The sequence below is a fragment of the Cinclus cinclus genome, chromosome Z (assembly GCF_963662255.1).
Source record: "Cinclus cinclus chromosome Z, bCinCin1.1, whole genome shotgun sequence".
Classification (NCBI taxonomy): Eukaryota; Metazoa; Chordata; class Aves; order Passeriformes; family Cinclidae; genus Cinclus; species Cinclus cinclus.
The window spans coordinates 3,493,667-3,516,625 of record NC_085084.1 but is presented as its reverse complement, the minus strand read 5'-3'; the positions used below and the strand labels follow the sequence as shown (position 1 = coordinate 3,516,625).

General features: G+C 41.2%; 2 protein-coding genes across 2 annotated transcripts; one reads left to right on the top strand and one right to left on the bottom strand.

Moving 5' to 3' along the window:
• The first annotated feature begins 958 nt into the window (after positions 1–958).
• RIOK2 (RIO kinase 2) lies at positions 959–11,365 on the top strand. The gene is made up of 10 exons (XM_062513255.1): positions 959–1,096; positions 1,624–1,762; positions 2,447–2,563; positions 3,381–3,556; positions 5,141–5,229; positions 6,338–6,529; positions 6,907–6,999; positions 7,907–8,428; positions 9,330–9,426; positions 11,093–11,365. Exons 1-10 carry the CDS (start codon positions 1,031–1,033, stop codon positions 11,252–11,254), a joined length of 1,653 nt encoding a protein of 550 aa, XP_062369239.1. The 5' UTR covers positions 959–1,030; the 3' UTR covers positions 11,255–11,365.
• A 1,838-nt stretch (positions 11,366–13,203) lies between these two features.
• On the bottom strand, positions 13,204–18,035 carry LOC134056572 (ketosamine-3-kinase-like). The gene is made up of 6 exons (XM_062513400.1): positions 17,895–18,035; positions 16,789–16,940; positions 15,333–15,424; positions 14,758–14,840; positions 14,252–14,374; positions 13,204–13,542 (listed from the first exon to the last, which is right to left on the bottom strand). The coding sequence occupies exons 1-6, from the start codon at positions 18,033–18,035 to the stop codon at positions 13,204–13,206; spliced, it is 930 nt and encodes a 309-aa protein (XP_062369384.1).
• Positions 18,036–22,959: the final 4,924 nt, after the last annotated feature.

Below are 22,959 nucleotides of genomic sequence, written 5' to 3'. Positions count from 1 at the left end.
TTGTTTCGTTTGTTTTTTTGGTTGTTGTTGTTGGGTTTTTTTGTTGTTGTTTGGGTTTGTTTTTTTTTTTTTTTGTTTGTTTTTTGTTGTTTTTTTAAGGACCTTTGGCTTTCCTGCCTTTCTCTGATTCTAGACCTGTGAACTGAAAAGATCCTGTTACTGATTCTGGAACAGATTTTGCCACCTGGTCAGGAGGAGAAGAGAAATTTCCAGCTTCAGGAAACAGGGAAACGAAGATGTGAGGCTTGGTATCCTTGTGCACTTTTCCATTATGTTTTTTTTTTTTTTTAAGACAGCTGAACAGACAGCTGAATATAGATGGCTGGCTGTGAGAAATTAAAATTATTTTAATACCTACAACAGCGGGGGAAAAGGAGAAATGGGAGAGAAGGAAATATGCCAGATGAGGTTTTAGTAAGTTATCACGAGGGAAACTGCAACAGGTATTGACATTTTGGCATTCTGAACTTGCTTTTACAGGGGTCTAAACTGCGGAACGTGAACGTTCTTCACTTTCTCCGAGCGAAATATTCGCTATGACGTCTCAATGAAGACCAAAGAGTTCTTCCCCACCGTAGCTTGCCAAAACGTCTATATTCGTTTTTAAATGGGTTGGCAACAGCGCGTTATCCTTCGGAGAAGCGAGCTCTTCCTCAGCCACCTCGCGCGGTCCCGCCGCATCCCGCGATGAGCGGGAAGGACTCTTGAGGGGAACAGGTCCTGGCAGCTGCACGGGCATCCCAAAGAACTCCCCCGCGGCACGGAGAGACGGAAGGGGGTCCCGCAGAGCTCGGAGCAGAGTGTCGCTGCGGTTCGGTTCCGGCTCGGTTCCGGTTCCCGGCTCGGCGACGGGCGGAACAGCGGGACCCGGCGGAGCGCGGCCGCGCACGCAGCTGCCAGGACCTACCCGGGGCGCTGCTGCGCATGTGCGGCCTGTGCTCCTTCTCCTCATCCTCCACATCTTCCTCCTCATCCTTTTCTTGATCTTTTCCCTCTTTGCCCCGTTCTTGGCTTCTCTGCCACCGCAGCCATGGGGAAGCTGAACGTGGTGATGCTGCGGTACCTGTCCCGGGAGCACTTCAGGGTGCTGACCGCGGTGAGAGGCGCGGGCAGCGAGGCCGGGCCGGCGGCAGGGACCGGCCTGTGGTGCCGCTGTCCCCGCTGGGGCTCCGTGCTGGCCTGTTGTGGGGAAGGCACGGTTCGGGGCGGCGTTTCCTTCGGCCGTCGGGCTGGGGGGAATCGGGAGGGGCAGGGAATTCTTGGGGATGCTCGGGAGTTCTCTGGGAATGCCAAGGAGAGCCCGTGGGGACGCCGGGTGGCCGCAGACCCATCACGGTGAGGCAGCATCCCCAGCGTCTCCGCTCGCCGTGAATGGGATTGAAATCTAATTAGCCCCTCAGCGTGGCTGGCACTGAACTTCCCAGGGTGGGCTGGATGTAAGCTGCTAAGGAGCGGTGAAGCAAGTGGAAAGGTTTGTTAAGCCTTAAAACTTAGAAAGTTAAGTCTTAAAATCTGTAGTCTTTAAAAATTGCTTGTTTGAAAAGGGATGTTACTCTTGAATAGGATCTGATATTTCATTGTTGAACACAGTGCTGACAAGCCTGGTTTTAATTGCTCTTTTAGGTAGAAATGGGCATGAAGAACCATGAAATAGTTCCTGCTAGCTTAATTGCTTCCATTGCCAGCCTTAAACATGGCGGCTGTAATAAAATTTTGAGAGAGCTGGCGAAGCACAAACTTCTGGCTTATGAACGAACAAAAAGTGAGTTTGAATTTTTGTTGGATTCCCTTTCTTATCCTGTCCCCAGTGCCTCACAGTGATACCTGCCCAACAGGTTGGGATGTAGAAGTGCCCAGAGTGTTTGCCTTGTCTTCGACTCAGCCTGGAAATGTGGGTTTGTGCAGCACCAGATGCTGTGTCTGCTTGTACCTTTAGATGTGATAGGCAACAAAAAGATGAACAGTTAACTTTCTTTTTTATTCAGAATGAGGTAAAAGGAATCATCACTTGAAGCAATGTTGAAGCATGTAGGAATAAACCAAAATAAGTGATATCCTCATACTTCTGGAACAGACTGCACAATCCTTGGGCATTTCACTGTTTCAGGAACAGCTGCTAAGCAGTACTTTTTATCTGTCATATGATAGAGTTGTGTAGGCCTTTCGCCATTCCCTTCAGCCTTTTATTTGGATCTGGCCCTGTGAACACAGTGGGGACTTCTGTGGGAAATATCTCTTTCTTTTGTCCCAGTTCTTCAGAGGATTGAGGGTTGCTCCAAATCCATTTTAAACATCTTCACTGTTCATTCAGATTGGGTTGGTAAGAGACAAGGGGTGGAATACTACTTGGGTGTTATGTACTTTAAGAAACAAAGACTAAATTGAGATTTATTTTAAATGTGATGCATGCATGGTAAAGAGTGAAATGTACTTTATTTTTACCCAGCTGTCCAGGGTTATCGGCTAACTAATGCAGGATATGATTACCTGGCTCTGAAAACTCTCTCTTCCCGACAAGTCATCAGTTCTGTTGGAAACCAAATGGGTGTTGGCAAAGAATCAGGTAAACTAAAACAACATTTTGAATAAGTTTTTAAAGCAAACACATCTGTAATTTTGTAAGTATTTTGCTAGAAACTAGGGTAGTTTTCCTCTGGATAGGCAGATCAGTTAATGCCAGACACGAAGAGGTGCTTGAACATAGCATGTTCAAGTGTTCTTTGAGGCTTCTGGCTACATTTGGGTATTTTTTCACAACAGTGTAATTGCATTTTGCCCATACTGTCTTATTTTTAGTTCATTATGTAAAAAGGTACTTTGCAGGTAGTCGCTAATTGCGTTGTACTTTGTGAAAAGCTTCAAACCATTTAACAAAAATACAATTTCAGCTTTTTAATCCCACTTAGAAATAAGGTAGCAAAGTAAAATAGGGTCAAAACTATCGGAACACTATCATGGTTCCTCTTATAGTTTGACACAGAATATGACTTATGTAATTGGAGAAGGGAATTATATGGGACAAGTGCTAGAAATTAAGTTCAGGGTATTTGTTAACACTTTAAATTAAGAGTCTGGTTCTTTGAGCTGTCCGTCCATTCATCAGGAAGGAGAAGCTCTTCCAGGGTGTGCTTAAGAACACCAGGACACTGAAAGATACTTCAGATCCCATCAGAATTTCTTCTGTTGGAGTATCATGAACTCTTTAACAATAGTTTCTTCACATTCAGACCTCTGATGCACGCTATGTAATCAGCTGCGTTTGCTAAAACTTGCAGGTCAGAAAGGGTGAGGAGTGAGGTAACAAACTTCCACTGTGCTTTTTCGGCTGGCATGTTAGATATCATTAATTTCTTAGACCTGTGCTGTTATGTATTTTCTAGATATTTATATTGTTGCCAACGAAGAGGAGCAACAGTTTGCACTGAAACTGCACCGGCTGGGGAGAACCTCCTTCCGTAACCTGAAAAACAAGCGTGACTACCACAAGCACAGGCACAAAATGTCCTGGCTCTACTTGTCCCGGATAGCAGCAATGAAGGAGTTTGCCTACATGAAGGTAAGTGGCCACCCACACAGTGCCAGCAGTGGTGGGACAGGTTGGAAGATGCCTCTCAGGCTGTCCTGATCAGGCTGTGTTTGCAGTATTGATAGGATTTATGCTTAATTTTTTCTCTCCCCTAATGGACTTAAAGTACACATTTCAGAAAGTGTCGATGCAACATGCTTTGTACAGTTCCCAGTGCCAAAATTAAGCTTTGCCATTGAAATCACATGGAACCGATTCAGGTGTCAGGAGAGAATTTCAAATTAATGGTGTTATTTATGGATAGATAATCTGTATATCACCAGTTCTGCAGTTTTCCCTTCAAAATATATAGCATAAACTAGGAAGTGGCTATCATTTCCTAAAATTAATATTTTTTTTTTTTTTTCATTTTACCAAGCTTTCACTTGTTGCTGTGCTGTTGGGAAAAATATTTCAGATCAAAACTGGTGTTTTGTTCTAAAAAGGCACACTTAGTACTGCAGTGTGAGAAAAAATTTTATTCCGAAGCATGTACTGCTACTCTTGAATTCTGTGTTTTTTTACTGGCTTTAAAAAAACACAGATACTGTATAGTGGTGAAAGATGATAGCTGAAAATTAATTATTAATAAAAAGCTACTTTTCCTTTCTCCTTTTGTGCTTTTCAAGAGTAATATATACATGAAATATTTTCTTGTTAAAAAGAGCTGTGATGGATTGTCTCAGTGGCCTCCACAGAGAGAGAAGGAACTAGCACCATCATTTAGAACCTCTATTGGTCCAGATGGTCCAACTGGTAAAGCCTTATGTGATCAGAACTTGTAGGAATGTAATTGTGGGGGTCAGTTTCCCTGAGCAGAGGGTTGGGGGTGGTTTATCTGTGTGCTGAAAAGCAGTATTAGCTGAATTGAGTGCTGAAAAGTAGTAATACTTAAGTAACAAAGCCTGTATTTATGTTGCTTTAACTTAGGACTCTGAGGAAAGTTCATTGGTAACAACAGAATAAGTAAAAAAATAATGAACCCATAAAAAAGTTGAGTGGGTCCAGTGAATGACTAGATTTGTGCTAGAAAAGAGAAACAGGAGAGCTTCTGTACTATGTACTATGTACATGGTGCTACTAGTACTACACAGTACTTTTAAGTACTATGACCTACCTTTGGTTTATCTTAAGTGTGGTATAATGCCAGTGATTACTATTTAAGAATGAACTTCTTATGTTTACAGCAATTGAGCATAGATTGTCTAATTAGGCAGGAGTACATTGGCAGCAGTTTAGTGTGGAATTATTTTCTAATGCTGGATCCCATTTCCAGTTATCTGCTACTGATTCCACAGGCTAATGTACCAGGTAAGGTTCTGTCATTTCTCCTCTGTTGTGGTTTTCTTCCAGATGCATGATATGCATTCAGTGTCTAACTTTGGAATTTTATTGTCTTTCCAGTGGAAGTTCCAGTGGCTGTGAGGCTGTTTTCTTTCTTAAGTGTGTGATTTGGGCAATATATGCGGCTGTCACAGTGATACATACTGCATATCTTAGGTGTGGGTTTGTCAATATATTTAATGTTTCCATAACTATTTAATTTCAAATTTTCAATGTGTTGTCTCTTTCCAGGCTTTGCATGACAGAGAATTTCCTGTTCCAAAGCCCATAGACTACAACAGGCATGCGGTTGTTATGGAACTTGTTGATGGATATCCTTTGTAAGTAATGAAGCTTGAATTCTCTGTGTTGCAGAGACCCTGACAACCTTTAGGGAAAGTAGCAGGGTTAGGGTTTTTCCTTGTTTTCTACACAGAAATTGCACACTCTAGATGCTACCTCATGTGTAGAGTATTAATATCTCTTGTGTTCTGAGCTCTTCATGTAGGCTACCACATATAATCTTGTTTTGCACCTTTGAGGAAGATTTTTTGCTTGAGTTTTTCAACCTCTAGAAACATTGAGTATTATTGAGGTTTGTAGGTGAAGGGTTGGTTTGGTTTTGGATGTAAAAGACATGCCTCTTTCATACAATAAGCCAGGTCTAATCCAGAGATTTAAAGTATCTAGTTATAGAACAAACCAGTCTATTCTCTTGTATAGGATTCAAGATCTTAAGTTTACTCTAAGGGGAATTGATTCCAAAGTAAAACAGCTGAAGAATAATCTGGAAAAGATTGTGTTCTGTCTTCCCACCCTCATTTGTTAAATAGTTCCACTATTTCACAAATACTAATTTAACAAATATTAGTTAATAATTTTTTCACAAATCCATTCTGTAAACAGAGCACCAAGTTCCTTGTGGCAGTCTGCAGTGGAAATTTATTTTTTCTTCTTTTCATAACATAATCTAGAAAATCTGATTTTGTAAAAGAAAATTCCATGGTCCATTTGAACTTCAGTGTAAGAAGATTTAGCTGATGAAGTAATACTACCTAAAATAGGAGAAACGTAAAAGTTTTCTGATAATAATGGATTATGACAGCAGTGCTCAATGGGAGACAATGAGTGTGAGTTTAGATGAGTTTTAGCCTGGATATAAGGAGGTATTTTCTCTTCTTGAGGACAGAGAGGCAGTGACACAGGTTTCTTAGGAAGGCCTCTCTCCATTCCTGAAAGTTTTCTATCCTGACTAAACAGAGACCTGAGCACTCTGGTCTGAGACTCAGATTTGACTCAGCTTTCATGAGGATGCTGAACCAGAAACCTGAGGGCCCTTCTAATTTTCATTATTCTGGCATTCTGTCAGATGTATTTTGTATGCTTCATCTGTGTTTTTAAGCTAAGTCTTTCAAGGTTCAAAATACTTTATTTTACTTAACTTTTCAGGTGCCAGGTGCACCAAGTGGAAGATCCTGCTGCTGTCTACAGTGAATTAATGGACCTGATTGTAAAACTTGCCAATCATGGTCTGATCCATGGGGATTTCAATGAATTTAATCTCATCTTAGATAATAATGACCATGCCACTTTGATTGATTTCCCTCAGATGATGTCAACATCACATGCAAATGCTGAATGGTAGGTTTAGATTTAAAGATGTTTTCCAGGTGAATCTGGTAAATATTGATGATAGCAGTCAACCATGATTTGTTTTTTCCATAAGCCTTTTCCTGAGTTTTTTTCTGCCATTATTATGATGCAGCACAAGTAATGCTCCAAGCGAATAATAAGTAGAAATGTCTTTAGGATAAATATGTGATTTATTGCTTCTCAGAGATAATAACATTGTTTGGTTAAGAAACGCTCAGAAATGCGCTGTATCCAGTTTTTCTTCCTAGGCTTTTGACTTGAGATCACTAATAGTAATAATTTTCTAATAAAACCATGTAATGTAAATGCTTCTCATTGCAATAGGCATCACTGATTTTTTGTTTGTACAATTCTTTATTTTACAGGTATTTTAACAGAGATGTTAACTGTATTAAGGAGTTCTTCAAGAAACGCTTCAACTATGAGAGTGAGCTCTTCCCGACCTTCAAAGACATCAGGTAGAAATGACCAGCTGAATTTGAATTCTACTTAGGGCACTAGTGTTGATTTTCTGAGAAAAGTGGATTCCTGTGAGAGATGCCTGTGGGAGAAATAAAAAAGAAATAGGACTGACTGTGCAATTTTAACTTACATTTTTGTCATTTCTATTGTGTTTTCTTCAAAGTTCCTGTAAGTGGTTTTCAAGCATGCTTTAAAATCCTCTCCTACCTTCTTTGTCTTCTTGTAACCACAGAAGAGAGGTCAGCCTGAAAGCTTGATCAGAATAGTGAATGTCCAGGAAATTTTAACAGTGATGTAGAATCAGCCTGTTTGACAATTCTAAAGTATCGAGGGGTAATTTGGGTTTCCGTTTTAAAACTTTTTAAAAGGCTTGTAAATAGGATGACTGCCTCCTCAGGCATTGTTACATTTAAACTTTTCTTCGTAAAGTCTTTTGTTCCTTCTGAAAAGTAATACTCATTTGTCACTCATTTTAAGACTGAAACTGTTGCAATGAAAATGGTTTTATTTCATCTTGAGTACTTTTCCTAAGGAGTTCCACACTTTAATCAAACCCTTTATTATTCTGTTTGCTTAAGCATAATTTGAAGTTAAACAGAAATATTATTCCTGCTAAAGTAAAACAATTTCCTGTAAAGAAAACCAAACATAAATGCAAGTGATGGAGATGGAATCATCTTCTGGAGGAGTTTTCTTCTTTTGGATTTACATTCTATGTTAGTATTTCACATAAAGCTCAGCACCATCATATGTTCTGTGTGTTTCAACAGAGTGTATCTCTTCTGTTAATAGTGTGGGTAATTTTAGTCTAGCTTGGTTAGCATTTTAAACCCAAAATGTAGTATATTGGTAACTTGGCTTATTAAATTTAGCATATTAAAAGAAAACATTCCTCTTTCACAGGAGAGAGTGTTCTCTTGATAAAGAGATTGCTGCCAGTGGCTATGCAAAGGAGATGCAGGAAGATGGTGAACTGCTTTACCCTGCAGGTTCTGACGAGGATGACAGTACTGAAGGATTAGAACATGCAGAAGATACTGAGAAAGAGCTCAACTTCTTCAGCAGAAATGAAGAAAACACATTTGAAGCGGGTGATTTCTCTGAAAGCAGAGCCTCTGATGCCATGAGCAGCAGCGAGGAAGAGGCTGATGCAGCTGAAAGCAGTGAAAATACACAAAGACTGAATATGGCAGAGTTGAGTTCAGCCTTGGAAAACGCTGAAGGGCCAGCTGTGCCTTGGAAGCCCAATGAAGATGCAGAGAGTTCTGCAATTACTTCTTTTAAGGGCAAAAGATTAACTGAAAATGCTGCTGAAGTGGAAGATCAGGCAGGTCAAGGAGAGTGCTGTGAGGGTGAGGAGAATGAAGATGAATGCCCTGAGATGGTCAACTCATCAGCTTTAAATGAGGAATTCAGTCATTACAGGTAAAGATTCACATTTGCTGTCTAGGAATGTGGTCCTTCCCTTGCCCTCAAAAATGTAAATGTGTCAAGTGGCTCAAAAAGGTCTTCTCTTCAGCTGCCCTTGTTCAGGCTGAAGACTAAAAATTCAATTTATTTTGAAAATACAGCAGTAAATACCATTCCTATTGGTGTTATGGTCCAGCTCTGTTGTAGTATCTAATGAAAAAACAGATCTTGCACTTCAAAGACCAACCTATTTTCTGTGGTAGATTTTTTCCCCTTCTACTTCATTTCAGCTAATACTGGTAATGAAGTAGTTCTTGATGTTAAAAGTACTACTTCTAAATAAATTTCATGAGTAAGTTTATAATTCAGATACTTTGTGTCAAAGCAAAGTGTTCTGCTCACTCCGAAGTTACTGCTTAGCTTGCTGCTCAAACTGAAGTTTTCAAGAACAAACTCCTTGGAGGGTTTTATTCAAAGATATTGTACTGTATATTGGCTTTTAATTCCTTTCCTAACATACGTAGAAATCCATGCTTGCGTTTAGACTAACCTCTTGTATTTGAAATTCTATTTCTTAAGTTTTCCAGCCCACCATAGGTCATCCCAGAGGTCATATTCCTCCTCATTTGCTTTTGTTTTTCACTTAAATATTGTCAAAATGTTGTGCAGGATCTGAAGTGTTTAAGTGCCCTGAGGTTTCTCTTGTGCTTGATATTTACATGGCTGTTGTGCAATAAATTCTTCCTTTCATCAAGTGCCTTTCTTGAACAACTAGTATTAATATGTAAAATTTGCCACCTTCTGTTGCAAGTTTTCAAGTTGCAGCCCAGGAAGCGAAGACTCAAATAGGGTGCTCATAGCTGCAAAGGTGTATTTATCTTGCTAGTGGAATAATACATTGATTTGTGTGTTTCAGTACTGAAGAGTGTATTGTTCCCATTGCTGGGCACAGAACAAGGACTAAGAGCATCACATCAGTCAGAAGTGTTGGGAGCTGTTCAACCATTCCTCCGGTAAACTTTGTTATGTTGTCATGTAGTTTATCTTCAGACCACCTTAAATCACACATAGCTGTTTGCACCTGTTTCTGAAATTGTTCTCTGGCATTAATCATCTTTAAAAACAGTTACCATCTACCTCTCCAGTGTGCATCGCCATTCCCACAAAAAATATTACTGATACTGCTGTCACTGTTTACAGGGAGTGATTTCCAGCACTCTCCTTCATATTTTGCTTTTTTGATCTCTCACTGAAGCTCCCTATCAACACTAAAAACTCTCAGTTACCCAATAACTAATTTATATTAATATATGCTAATTCACTAACAACATCAGTTCATCCATTTCTGTTGATAGCCATGATTCATATGTTTTATTTTGATACTTGAGTCAAGATTTAATTTTATCTTTCTCACCTCTGTTCTTGGAGATTTCTTCCCATTATTTTCTGAAAGATTTCTGTGAACTCACCTTGAACAGCAATCTCTTTGGCAATTTGAATTTGACCTTCTGAATTCCATAATATACGAATATTCCATAATATATGAATTCCATAAATCAGGACATTTTCAGTAGAATTTAATGTGCTTTTCTTCAACCCCAGAGTAGGGGGTAGGTGATATGTCTACTTGGCATCAGGAATTTTGGAACACATGTTGGTTGTGATGATGGAAAGACTGATGAATCTTTCCATTAAGTGCTGCAGTTCAGCAATAGAATTTGGTGAATTTATATTAGATTACATGTCATAATGTTCTGCCTTGCAGAATTTATTCTAGCAGGTTTCCAGCAATATATAATTCCACCATGATGAAATAGATGAAAATAACTTGATTTCTCTTTTTCTTCCAAGAAAAGATATGCAAGTGTGTACTTGGCATCAGAGTGGCAACTTGAGCTGAGACCATGCCACAATTTACCAAAATCATGGCTTCGTTTTTGTTTGTGGGCAGGTACTGCCATCACAGTGGAGAGCAGAGCTTAGAATGAGTCAAAGGTGCAAACAATGTGATATTTCGTAGAACTACTCCAGTTTGATGGAATGGGAAAACTGGAGGAGGAATTGTAGATCACTAATTCCCCATCTCTCTTAGCCACACTTGTGTTTACAGAGTTGTTGGTTTTTTTTTTCCATTAGCATCAGTCATTTTTTGTTACTTAAACTTCAGAATAATCAGGGTGCTAAAAAAAAAAAGCACAAACCAAATAATTACTGCTGGACACAGAATGTTGTGCAATATTATTAGCTTTTACATTTTTGTGTAAGGCCTATGTTCTGCACTGAGAGGTATGGGTCCTTTATTATCTCAGTAAGGAATGTACTTGAAGTTTAATTTTAAAATTAAAAAAAAATTATTTAAAATGCTCTTTATTATAATGAAGACTATCAGAAGACAAAAGCACAGATAACCCCATACCCCTTTAGGTGTTGTGAGTCTTGAGGATGTAGCACACACGCAGCACTCCATTGCAGACCTTGACCATAGCAGAGAATCTCCTTTTTCAGTGAGCTGAACTGTCCTATGATTTTCTTACAAGGAAACAACTCTTGTTCATTTCTAGTCAAGGTGAATATCATGAATGTTCATGTTGGTCCTGAAAACATTCTGTTGTCATTTCATATCACATCTTACTGCTGAATGATTTAAAGAAGTTTTAATGTCAAACTGTATGTTTGCAGGAGCTGGTGAAACAGAAGATAAAGCGTCAGCTGACCAAGCAGCAAAAGTCTGCTCTGAAGCAACGGCTGCAAAAAGGGGAGGCAAATATTTACACCAAGCAACGTCGTGAAAATATGCACAACATTAAGTCAAGCTTGGATGCAGCCAGTTTCTGGGGATAATTTATTAAAGCTGCCATGGAACATGAGGAATGTACACAGCTGAAAGGATCGTGCTAATTTACCAATAATCCTTTTATGTAAAGGAGCAATCTCCGCTATGCAAAACAGGTGTTTTTCTGGGAGTTAATAAATCTTATTCTCATTCCTCTGACTTTGACTGGGAGGTTGTGTTTTGTGTTTCTGGTTAAAACTGTAGTTGACTGTAGTTTACATTATATCAGTAGTATTGATTATGACAGGACTTTACCACAGTATTTTCTCATAACTGAATTGTGGTGTGTTTGTGCACAGGCACAAAAAGCATTTTTCTTTTCTTCAGTTGTAGATGCGTAATTATTTGCATGAATGTAAATAACAAAACTTGATTTCATTGGCTGAAATAATTTAGTGCAGGTTCTGACATCTGCTGAAGCTTTGAAACATAAATAAGAGAAATCAGATACATTAGAACTGTCATGAGCACAGATGCACAAAAAGTGAGGCATTAAAGAGTGGGCACATTCCCAGTTTCAGAGGCATAAACATGGTTTACTGATCATTGTGGCAGGATAAGGGTCATAAGCTACTGTTGGTAAATACATTGATATGAGAAAGCACAAGCAGTAGAATCTCCTTGGAATAAAGGTTACCTGACAGGCAGCCCTGTGGAGAAGCAGCAGGGTACAGCCACCCCAGGACACACAGGGCAGATCTCTGATCCACCTCCCCTTCTACGTTAAGTTTTCTTTGAGGTGGGGAAAAGACAAAGTTCCAGCTGATGTTATTTCATGATGATGTGATGTGAAGTGTGATTTCATTAGCATATGCAGGTGTGAAAAGTTTTATGTATTTTCAAGCCAATGAAACAAAATTCAACTCTTGGTGACTGATTGTGTCCTTCCTTGGCTTAGCTCCCATTGGCTGCATTGCTTTAAACAGAGCATGGCCACACCACCTCCATGCCACTTCCCATCCTTGGTTTCCTGCCTCTCTCAAGGCAGCATACCAAGCTCCCTCTGTCTCCCTGCTCCTGGAGCTGCAGTTTGTCTCTTTGCTTGGACTTGTCTTTTAATACTTCCCCACAATGACTAAAATAAAATGTTAGCTTATGGCACCTCTACACTCGTGCTACAGAAAATGTATGTGAAGACTACACCACAACCAGAAAAGCATCTTCTGTTTGCAGTGATGAGAGAATACATCTCCACAAGATATGCACTTGCAAAGTGTATTTATTACCTGGAGAGTTCCCTAAGAATGCACACTATTGGACAAAAACATAAAAAATTCTGACCAGAAAGCACAGAACAGCCTGTGCCATTCAAGTATGCCAGGAGACACCAAAATTTCACACCACTTTATAAGAGAACAGTCTCCATCCAAATAATCACATCAGCAACTCACTGGAGGTCTGTAAAAGCCTCTAGAGACAACCCCGAGTAATGTGCTCTATGGGACTCTGCGTAAAGCGAAGAGGTTGGACTTTATGACATCCAGCAATCCCTTCCACCCTCACCCATTCTGTGATAATAAACAGCAAGTCCAAATCCCTTCTCACAGTTCCTGTTACATTATTTTCCCGCTGGCTTTCAAACCATGTTGTCAACATTGCTGTCACGCTTGCAACCAGAAGATGAAGAAAGGGAAGACACAGCAAAACACAAAGAATAGGCACCTCTTGTTTATTTGTGTTAACTGCATAAACCCAAGTGCTTCAGAATACTGAGATGTTTATTCACTGATGAATAAACTCCTTCTGCAGATATTTCCATGATAAAGCTATTCCCAAATACCCCAAAAAGGGATGACTAAGATATACTTGGTATTCAGTAGGATTTGATTCTAAGGTCTTCAGGTGAGCAAAATGGTCAAGGATCTCACAGGGGTTTTTTAACATCACTGCCTTCAGCTGCACCAGCAAGTCTGGGGTTTTCCAAACAGCACAGGAAGTATTTGGCTTAAGCTGCAACTTACTTTAGAAGGTTTTTCATAATGTTAATACAACACTCTCTGTACCCTGAACCAAAATGGTTCCAGTGGTTCATGTAGTGGAACAGCTGATAAAGCTTCAGGCGTTTTTCAAACCCTGCAGCTTTGGGAATTTTACTGTGATAAGCAGAATTAAAAAAACTACTGAAGCCACCAAACATCCCAGCTATTGCAAGCTCATACTCTGAATGGCCATAGAAAGAAGCTGGATCAAAGATAATTGGACCAGAATCATCCTCAGCTACATTTCCTCCCCAGAGATCCCCATGCAGGAGAGCAGGAACGATTTCCACATCACAGAACAAACTGGGTATCTTCAGCTGCAGGGAGAGAAAAGCAAGACATGTAAATTACTACAGCCATTCACCTCAAAATGTAGAGGTTTATATGCATTACTTTAACTTTTAAAAAGTCAGTTAAGTAAACCTGTAACTTCAAACAACACAGGATCAAGCTAACAGAGATGCTAAGCAAATCCAGAGGATTCCTGTTGTTCATAAAAGCCAGCAGCAGAATAGTTGCCCAAATCTCTTTTAAGAAGACAGTAAAGAATTTAAAACTGCATGTGGTGCTGTAATACCGACTAGATTTAATAATAAGCACCACCACTTCATCATTAGAAGGCTCAGGCATCTCTCAGCTACCTTGAGGAAGTACCCAAAAGCCAAAACTGCAGTCACCCAACCAGATGCAAACAGTAAATCAACAATGTGCAGAACAGTACTGCTAACGCATGTTTCTCATCATCAAGTGTTCCAGGGAGTGAATACCTTCATCTATAAGATTTCCCAAACAGTAAGGCAAAGTGCTATCTGGCACTTTGGAATCCACTCTGGAATGTTAGCATAGAGTGCTGTGGCAAAAGCCATTACACCTTAGAACTAAGGGCATTTTAATCCCAAAAAACTAGAATCTCTTGCCAAGAGACTGTTCCAAACCAACAAACAGGTACTGTGTTTTAAGAAAATAAAATCTAGGTAACTGATATCCAGCTGTCACTACAATGAGACCTGAGAGAACTGCTTGTACCTGAAGCTGTGCCCAAAGTTCTCTTGCTTCCCTGTCACCTGATCTCTTTTCAACCATGTCCATCTGGGGTTGGATCCTTTGTCTGGTGAAGAAACTCACCCAGTCACTCTGCCAGTCGTTCACCTGAAAGAACAGCACTGCAGATGTCAGTTCTACACCACACAAAAGGAAGATTTTATTCTTTTTCAAATAAACCTTTTGAGGATTACATAGCCTTTGTGCTGGTACCATTTAATTGAATGTTATTCTAAAACATTAAATTGGAGGAATAAGTAATTTTCTCTCAGTGACTAAAACCCAGAAAATTGAAGAGCCATCACTGTCCGGTACAGCTTTAAGTGCTGTCCAAAGCTCCACTTTTCTTAGCAGGACAAACCATGCTTTTTCTTATTCATAGCTCCACAAAAATTAATTTATTTACATTATGATAAATTTGACCCTTTGTGTCACCCAAGGAGAAATTAGGTAAACTTAAAATTCTATCAATCTGATTAAGTGCAACCTACCTGAGGAAAATAACCACAGTAGGTAACTGTATGAAAGCCAAACTGATCCACAAACTGGACTTCCACTTGCCCTTGTCCTTTACCTTTCAAAACAAAGGCAAAAATTCAACACCAATGACAAAATACTGAAGATCCAAAATGCAAATGAGCCTTAAGAATTATATACAGGTACAAAGCTGCTTCCATTGAGAATAAAACAAATTGCACTTTAATGTTCTTTTAGTTACAACAGTTGCTGCTACTTTTAAATTTTAAAATTTAGAGCTCAGTGTAAAGCAGCCACATTATACTCTTTATTTTTGATTTCTGATGTACTATATTCTCTTCTGATACCGTGTCCTTGTAGAGACTGTGGTTCAGGCTCCCAAACTTACTATGTGTTTTGCTCACAGAGATCCAAACAGGGCAAACAAAAGCAAAAAGAACCTCCCCCACCTGTGCCTTTCATCCCAACCTATTCTCATACTACCTTTAGTGGAAGAAGATGTACTTGTCCTGAAGTAACTAAAGCTATTTTTATTAATTTGTAAATTATTATTCATTAGGTTAAATGTGCAAACAGCTGTGTACTGTACCAACTGTGCTCCCTTCTTTCTTCAGCTTCTCTCCAAGTTTCTGGTTATGAAGGTGAAGATCAGCCAGCTGACTTCCGAGCAGTGCTGAATGTCTAAGAAACAAAAATAATGTTAGCAACTCTGACACATGAAAGAATCCAGACCTTGATATTCTAGGAGTTACTTGAAAACATTTATGAAGCAAGTAGAAGTTCTCCAGGTCTAACAAAATAACTTCCCACAGTATTCCAGTATTATAAATACCTTCCTATCAAGACTGCATGTTAATATAGACAAAATATACTTACTAGTTGTTTCTGACAACACTACTGAAAGCGAAATCATAAATTTAGTAACAATGATAACCTATGAATTCTAGTTCCTATGTGATATCACTTCCATAAGCATTGCATACCCATAATGTGGAACGTGTTATGCCTTTTTGTTTTCTCCCTCTGGCAAATTGTCCTTGGAAAACAGAAAGCAATAGAAAACAAGGATGATCCTCATCTTTCTATCACTGTCTCTGGCCTCTGGCTGCTTTTCTCTAAAAGGCCTCAAAGCTGGATGTTGGGTAGGCCTACTTTATTATCTATTTTTAATAAAAGCTGATCCTCTGCAAAGTTCAGAAAAGTCTTGTGGCAATTGCAAACAACTCTTACAACCAGCTGCCCCCCATATTAACAAACTTATGTTCCTTTTCCTTTTTTTGACCTTTCTCTCTGTTGTAAAGGCACTGTCATTTAAAGCAAATTTGGTTCTTCATTTTGTTCCTTTTAACACAGATTGTAGCTATCCCCCAGAATTTGCACCCCAAAGGTACTACTTGAAATCCAAACCAGCAAGATCTCTGCCCTTTCTCTTGGGACCCACCGAAAGCTTTTAATGAATCAGAAACCCTAGCAATGAGCAGGATGAGGGACAAGATTTTAGACCAGCTACAGAAGTTCTGAAAGTGATGTAAGAAATCAGTCCATGATCACCTTCCCAGTGGAATCAAATGGGATTCATCATATTAAGTGCTAGTCACAGAGAAGGGTCAAAAATCTGAAATTATCAACACGAAGGTTAAGAGCTGCAAAAATATTGAAATCAAGATTAATTCATTTGGGAAAGTGCCTCTGCATACTCATGGCAAGCATTAGAGCACTGGTTCTTATATCAAAGGCAAGTACACAAAACAGGTGATCAGGTTGGTCATTTTCCTTATTATAAAAAGGAACTGCATTGTAAAAACCAGTAATTACCTAAACAAATCAAGCCAAAAGTAACCAAAACTCAGACTGACTTCTTGATGTACTATCAATTTGCTAGGTGAGGCATTATGAAATATTTTATACAGTTCTCTGCTGTATAACTTCCCATATGTCCCTTGACTTCCTTTATAAAAAATTAAACAAGTTTCTCCTATGAAAACAAGTGATTTAATTGCCATAATTAAATTTCTGGTCAAAGGAGGCAAAAGTAATTGTTTTACCTGTTTAAACTCTTAATTTCAAAATGTTCTGTCATTAGCACAGTATTGTCCCCAGGCAGGTCTATAACTTGGATGGGTTTAGGCACTCTAACTGTCTGTGTTTTCAAGATGGTTTCCAGACTTGCCATTTCTCCCAGAAACATTCTTTTGGCCTGCCGGGTATAAAAAAAAGGCATTAGTCTCTGTAAGCATCAGTCACAGGTAAAATAAAATAAAATAAATAAAATAAAGTTTGGAGCAAATATTTATTGATATACAAGATAACAGGCAGAACTGTACCATAATTTTAAAGTTGCAGAAATTTCACTTTGTAAAACAAAGTGTAAAGCAACTTAGGTTCTAGCACTCTCTGTAACTTGGAGCCTCTGCTTACAGTCGAAGGAGTGCAAACTGCATGCACACAAAATGTGTGCAATATTCTATTAATACAGCAAACACCTAGGAAGCCATGGGCAATACACATCATCAGTTGGGAAGCTAGAATAGTGCTGACATTCACAGACACCACGACTTTTCAGACTAAGTAATAGAGTCAAGCTTCAAAAAGCAGGTCCATTTGCAGCCACAAAAGCACAGAACCATACTACTGTTAAGGTTGAAAAAAAGTCTTGTAGGATCCCTGAATCCAACCACTAACCCAGCACTGCCCTGGACAGCCTGGGCAAGTGCCTGACCACCCTGTGTGTGAAGAAATTTTCTCCACCATCTCACCTGACACGACCTGAGGTTGCTTCTTCTCACTTGTTCCCTGGAGCAGATCCCAAATCCCCCCGGCTGTCCCCTCCTGTCAGGGAGTTGTGCAGAGCCACAGGATCCCCCCTGCTCCCCCTTTTCTCCAGGCTGAGCCCCTTTCCCAGCTCCCTCAGCCCCTCCTGGGGCTCCAGCCCCTTCCCCAGCCCCGTTCCCTTCCCTGGACACTCCAGCCCCTCAATGCATTGTTTCTCGTCATGAGATGCCCAAAACCACCCCTACGATTCCAGGTGTGACCACAGCAGCACCCAGCACAGGGACAGTCCCTGCCCTGCTCCTGCTGCCACACCAGGACCGGCACAACCCAGGGATGCTGCTCCCCAGCCCCGGCACCCCCGATCCCTACCCCGCCATACCTCCGACCGAGAGTTGCTCTTCACGAACACCCGGCCGCGGTCCGTGTCATAGCTCTGGCCCTGGCTGATGCAGCCACCCCCCGTGTGCCCGGTCGGCCGCAGCACCTCAGTGCCGAGCGCTCGCTTCAGCGCCTCCTCCATGGCGGCCGCCGTGAGGGGAGCCACGGCCGAGAAGAGTTAAAGGCGCGGGGAAAAGTGAGGCGAGAAGGGGCGGGCAAGGGCCATCTGGGGCGGAGAGAGGGCGTTTGATGGGGGGCAGAGCGAGTCTGAAGGGTGGGGCAAGGGAGGGTAATGTCGGCTAAAAGGTGGCCGAAGCGGCTGAGGCAGGTAAAGGAGCCGGGCAGATGACCCGGGCGTTGCTGTGGAGGGGCTCTCTCGCTCCTCACACATGTGTTCAGTTTTGTTGTGGTGGTCGTGACACAATCAATTACACAATCGCAGAACTGAGTTGGAAGGGACCGACAAGGTTTGTCGAGTGCAGCTCCTGCCCCTACACAGGACGTTCCAACAATCGCAGCCTATGCCTGAGAGCATTGCACAAATGTGCGCCTTGAGCTCCGTCAGGTTGGTGCTGTGACCGATTCCCCGGGGAGCCTGTTCCAGTGCACCAACACACTCAGGGGGAAGAAGCTTTTCCTAAAATCCAACCTAAACCTGCTCTGACACAATTTCAGGTCCCCTTGGGTCCTGTCACTGGGCAGCACAGAGCCGAGATCGGTGCCTGTCCCTGATCTTCCCTCACAAAGTTGAATTTAGCAGTGAAGTCTCTCCTCAGACTAACTGGGAAACAGCTCTGAGATCGTCAAGCCCAGCCTGTGACCAGACACCCCCTTGTCAACCAGACCATGGCACTGGTGTGCCACATTCCTTAAAGACTTCCAGAGACGGTGACAGCAGCACCTCCCTGGGCAGCTCCTTCCAGTGTCTAATCACCCTTTCTGTGAAGGATTTCCTCCAACTTAAAACCTCTGCGGGTGCCGCCTAAAGCAGTGTCCTGTCATCCTGTCCCTGTCCCGGCTGTCCCCTCCTGTCAGGGAGTTGTACAGAGCCACAAGGTCACCTGTGAACCTCCTTTTCTCCAGGCTGAGCCCCTTTCCCAGCTCCCTCAGCTGCTCCTCACCGAACTTGTGCTCCAGCCCTTCACCCATCTTTGGAGTTGGGGGGTTTCTTGGGTGGGTGGCCAAGAGATTACAATTTCTTCTGACACAATTACCCAGTTTGATGAGTTTGCCTCATTTTGTTCCTCCTGGCCTTATCTTGGTTTTTTGGTTTAGTGTCCTTGATCTGAAGATGTGCTCATTCTGTTATGCCTGGTTTTACTTGTATTATCATGTCAATTTACTTGCTTTTATTATTTCCATGTAGCTTTTGCAGCTACTGAGACATGTTAAAAATAATTTATCTTTCTGGAAGCCTGATGGTTCATCACTACCAAGAATTTGATTTCTGCCTTGAGATTTAGTTTAATTAGTCTGATCCCAAGGATGGAGCTCCTCTGCTATGGAGACAGGTGGTGAGAACTGAGGGCCTCAGCCTGGAGAAGGGAAGGCTCCAGGAAGACCTCTGAGCCCTTCCAGAGCCTATAGGGATTCCAAGAGAGCTGTAGAGAGACTTTAGACAATGTCTGGAGTGACTGGACAAAGGGTGATGTCTTCAGGCTGGAAGATGGCAGGGTTAAATTGGATATTGGGAAGAAATTCTCCTCTGTGAGGGTGGTGAGGCCCTGGCATAGGATACCCAGAGAAGCTGCAGCTGCCTCATCCCTGGGAGTGTCCAAGGACAGGTTGGACAGGGCTTGAAGCAATCTGGGAAGTGGAAGCTGTCCCTGCCCACAGCAAGGGGATGAAATGAGGTGGTATTTAATCCTCTTTCAACCCAACCTCTTCACAGATTCAATGAAAGCAAAGTTCCACAGAGAGCTCTGCCTGCCATTTCTTGTGTCTCCTCCAAAAGCTTTCAGGAGTTGCAAGTCTTTTCATTTTGTGTTTTGAAGAACAAGCCCCACTCCATCTGTGTGTGGTGGTATTGGTGAGGATGGAGGAGCAAGAGTGGGAAAAAGTGATGGGAGCAGTAGCTGGCAATAATAATCTGTACCTGGAAAAGAAAGAAGCCATCAATAACAGTTTGGGTTTTCTTTTTTTAAAGTGCTATGATTCATGCTTTATGCCAATGAACTAGCCTTCTGTTTACTCATTTACCTACTATTTTATTTTTCACAGTATTGCTGAAACTGGCAGAAGTTTTATATTTTCAAAGTTTGTGCTTTCAAAATACAACATAAGCTATTCAAAGCCTGTTTTGGTCTTTCAGACAAGTGATGTAGTTAAGCTGTATCCCATCATCGAGCAGACTGCATGCCAGAAAGACCAAAGCCAGATTTCCTGCTGATCATGTGGAATGTCTTGAGCAGGGGTCAGTTCTCTGCACTGGCTTGACAGTGGAGAGAGAAAGAGCTGTTTGATCACTGCTAAATACCAGCCTGAGGATTTACAGCAGCCAGGATCAAGGATTAGTGAGATCCCATGTGGAGCTCACTTGTCTACAGCACCTGCAGCATCGAAGTGGTGATGGAGTGGAATCCTCCAGGAATGGCACTGGATTTCCAGCACCTTCTGAAGCAGCACACCTACTCAAATGGGCCAGAACAAATCCCCTTCTGTTCACCAGCACATCTTTCCCATTTCTCTGCCTGCACAGGACAGCACAGCATTTTTGCCCACTTTGTCAACCACCCCAGCCAGCATGTGTCACCACAGGCAATTTTTGTGTGTCTGTGTGAGCAGGTCAGGTCTACAGGACAGGCAGTAGCACCATCACAAGCCCTGCTTCAGTGGTCTCCCAGCATTTGCTGAACAGCAATGTCCACTCCAGGTACACAAGAGACATGCAGATTCACAGTGCTGTTTTGCAGCACACAGGCTGTCGTGAACACACACAGGGCTACAGAAATGCTCAGTGCAAGTGGAGTAAAACCTTCCATTAAAGCCTTGTCAGGTCTGACAATGAACTGCAGTGCTGGACCTCTGCAGCAGCACTGACCAGCCCATAACCCAGAGCGTGCAGGTGAGTTCAGGTCAGTGCTGTAGAAGGGGGGTGAAGAAAATAATCCATCAGCTGTGCTGGATCTGGGTGACACCGGGACAAGGCTTTGAATGGTCACACACATTAAGGCAGCTGGGGCAGCATGCAGTGTCCCAAGTGGCAGCTCATGTCAGACCCAGGTATGTGGCTTAGATATAGGGCACAGAACTGCCAGAATGGGTCCCAGTATGGAGAATTACACAGCATTTTAAGCTGAGCAGCCACATTGTTTATCAGATGGAAGCTCCCTGGTCCCTGGTGCTGCAGCAGGACCCCAGTGAGTTCAACAGCCACTGCATAAGCCCTGGGTACTTGGGCGTGGGTGTGCTCAGATCACAGGGCAGACACACCCTGAGGAATGCAGCTGTGCATGGGAGGGCTTCTCTTCCTTTGCCACTGAAGTGTAGAGCTGAAAACAACTTCAGTAACTCAAGGGCCAGCATGGTCTCAAATAGGAAACACAAATGTTCCACCCATGCAACAGAATGGGATGCACCTTGCCTGCCTCTACCCTTCCAGGAATGCAGTGCCTTTGAACCCACAGATTAAGGGGAAAAAAAAAAAATCATACTGATCCCAGTTACCTGAATGCCTGTTTTCTGGAAGAGAAACATTTTCTGGTTCACAGTGACACAACAGGGTGATTTGATGCTGGAGATGAAATCTGCTAGGCCTACTACAAACATCTTGTCAAAAGCCCCAAGATCAGATTTGAAAACATAAAAAATGCTTCCCTTTTCACTTGACAGCATTTTGAAATGATAAATACCACGAGACACTCAAAGATTTGGCTCAATTTTAACCAAATAATCAGTGCTTTCACAGGAAAAAGTAAGCAACTATTTACATTAAAATAAACCAAAAAGCTGCATGAATTGAAAGTTTTTGCTATTTGGTAATCACAGTAGTTTATTGTTATAGACATGTCATCTTCGTTGTATTTCTGGCATACAGGAAAAAAATTTTTCAATACATATTTCATGCAAGCAATACCTTCTTTTCCTCTCTCTTTTCAAAAATACTTGATAATAGCATATAAATAAATACTAACATGTTTAAGTTACAATCTTGCCCAAAAACTAGATATGTTTTGTTTTTGTAAAACATTAATTTCCCCAGTATTATTAATACTGAGGAACTACTAGATTGGTAAATGCTTTTATCTTCCACAATGGGAGTAGCAATTTTATAGGAAAAACCTACAGCCACAAGCAAATACTTTTAGCCATCTCTGCAGTGGGGGCTGAAGTTGCAGGGGTGAGTTTCTGTCTCTTTAACTCTCCAAAACAAGGAGGTTTCTTGTTCTTTTGTGCAAATTTCTAGTCCTGCTATCACTTAAGGCAAAGTGATAGAAAGGAAGAAAACAGCCTTAGACTTATCCTGAAGTATTTAGATTTCCTACAATATTTTTCTTAATGTGCACAACTTCACAGGAGAAGTACTGGGTCTCCAGTGTCTACAGATAAATTTATTTCAGTGCACAAAACCTAAGCCTTGAAAAAGGAGAAGACCAGAAAAATGCAGCTTCAAATATTATATATGCATTAACAATAAAAGTAGTTACAATGATGATTCTTTAATACCAAAATTTGACACTAATTTACATAATCTCAATTAAATTACAATTCAATAATACATAGTCTTATTACATACATAATTTTACAGGTATTAATCCTGAATTTTAAATTTACAAACTACACTCGATAGAATGGCTGGCTGATTGCCCAGTTCCTGAATTAATCTCTTAATGTGGATATCTTGTTGTGCAAATACTGGCATCTATTCTTCACCTCAGAGCAGCTGTGGCTAAACTATGAAGGAGAGATAAAACTTAGGTATGTAAACATTTCTGCAGAGTTTAGAATTTCATGTTTTTGCTTTAAAGTTGCCTTGAGCAAGACTCTGTTTACCCTTTCCCAGAGACTGTTTCTGATACTTTAAGACTTTTCTAAGAAGCATCTTCAGGACAAAAAACTCCTATCAA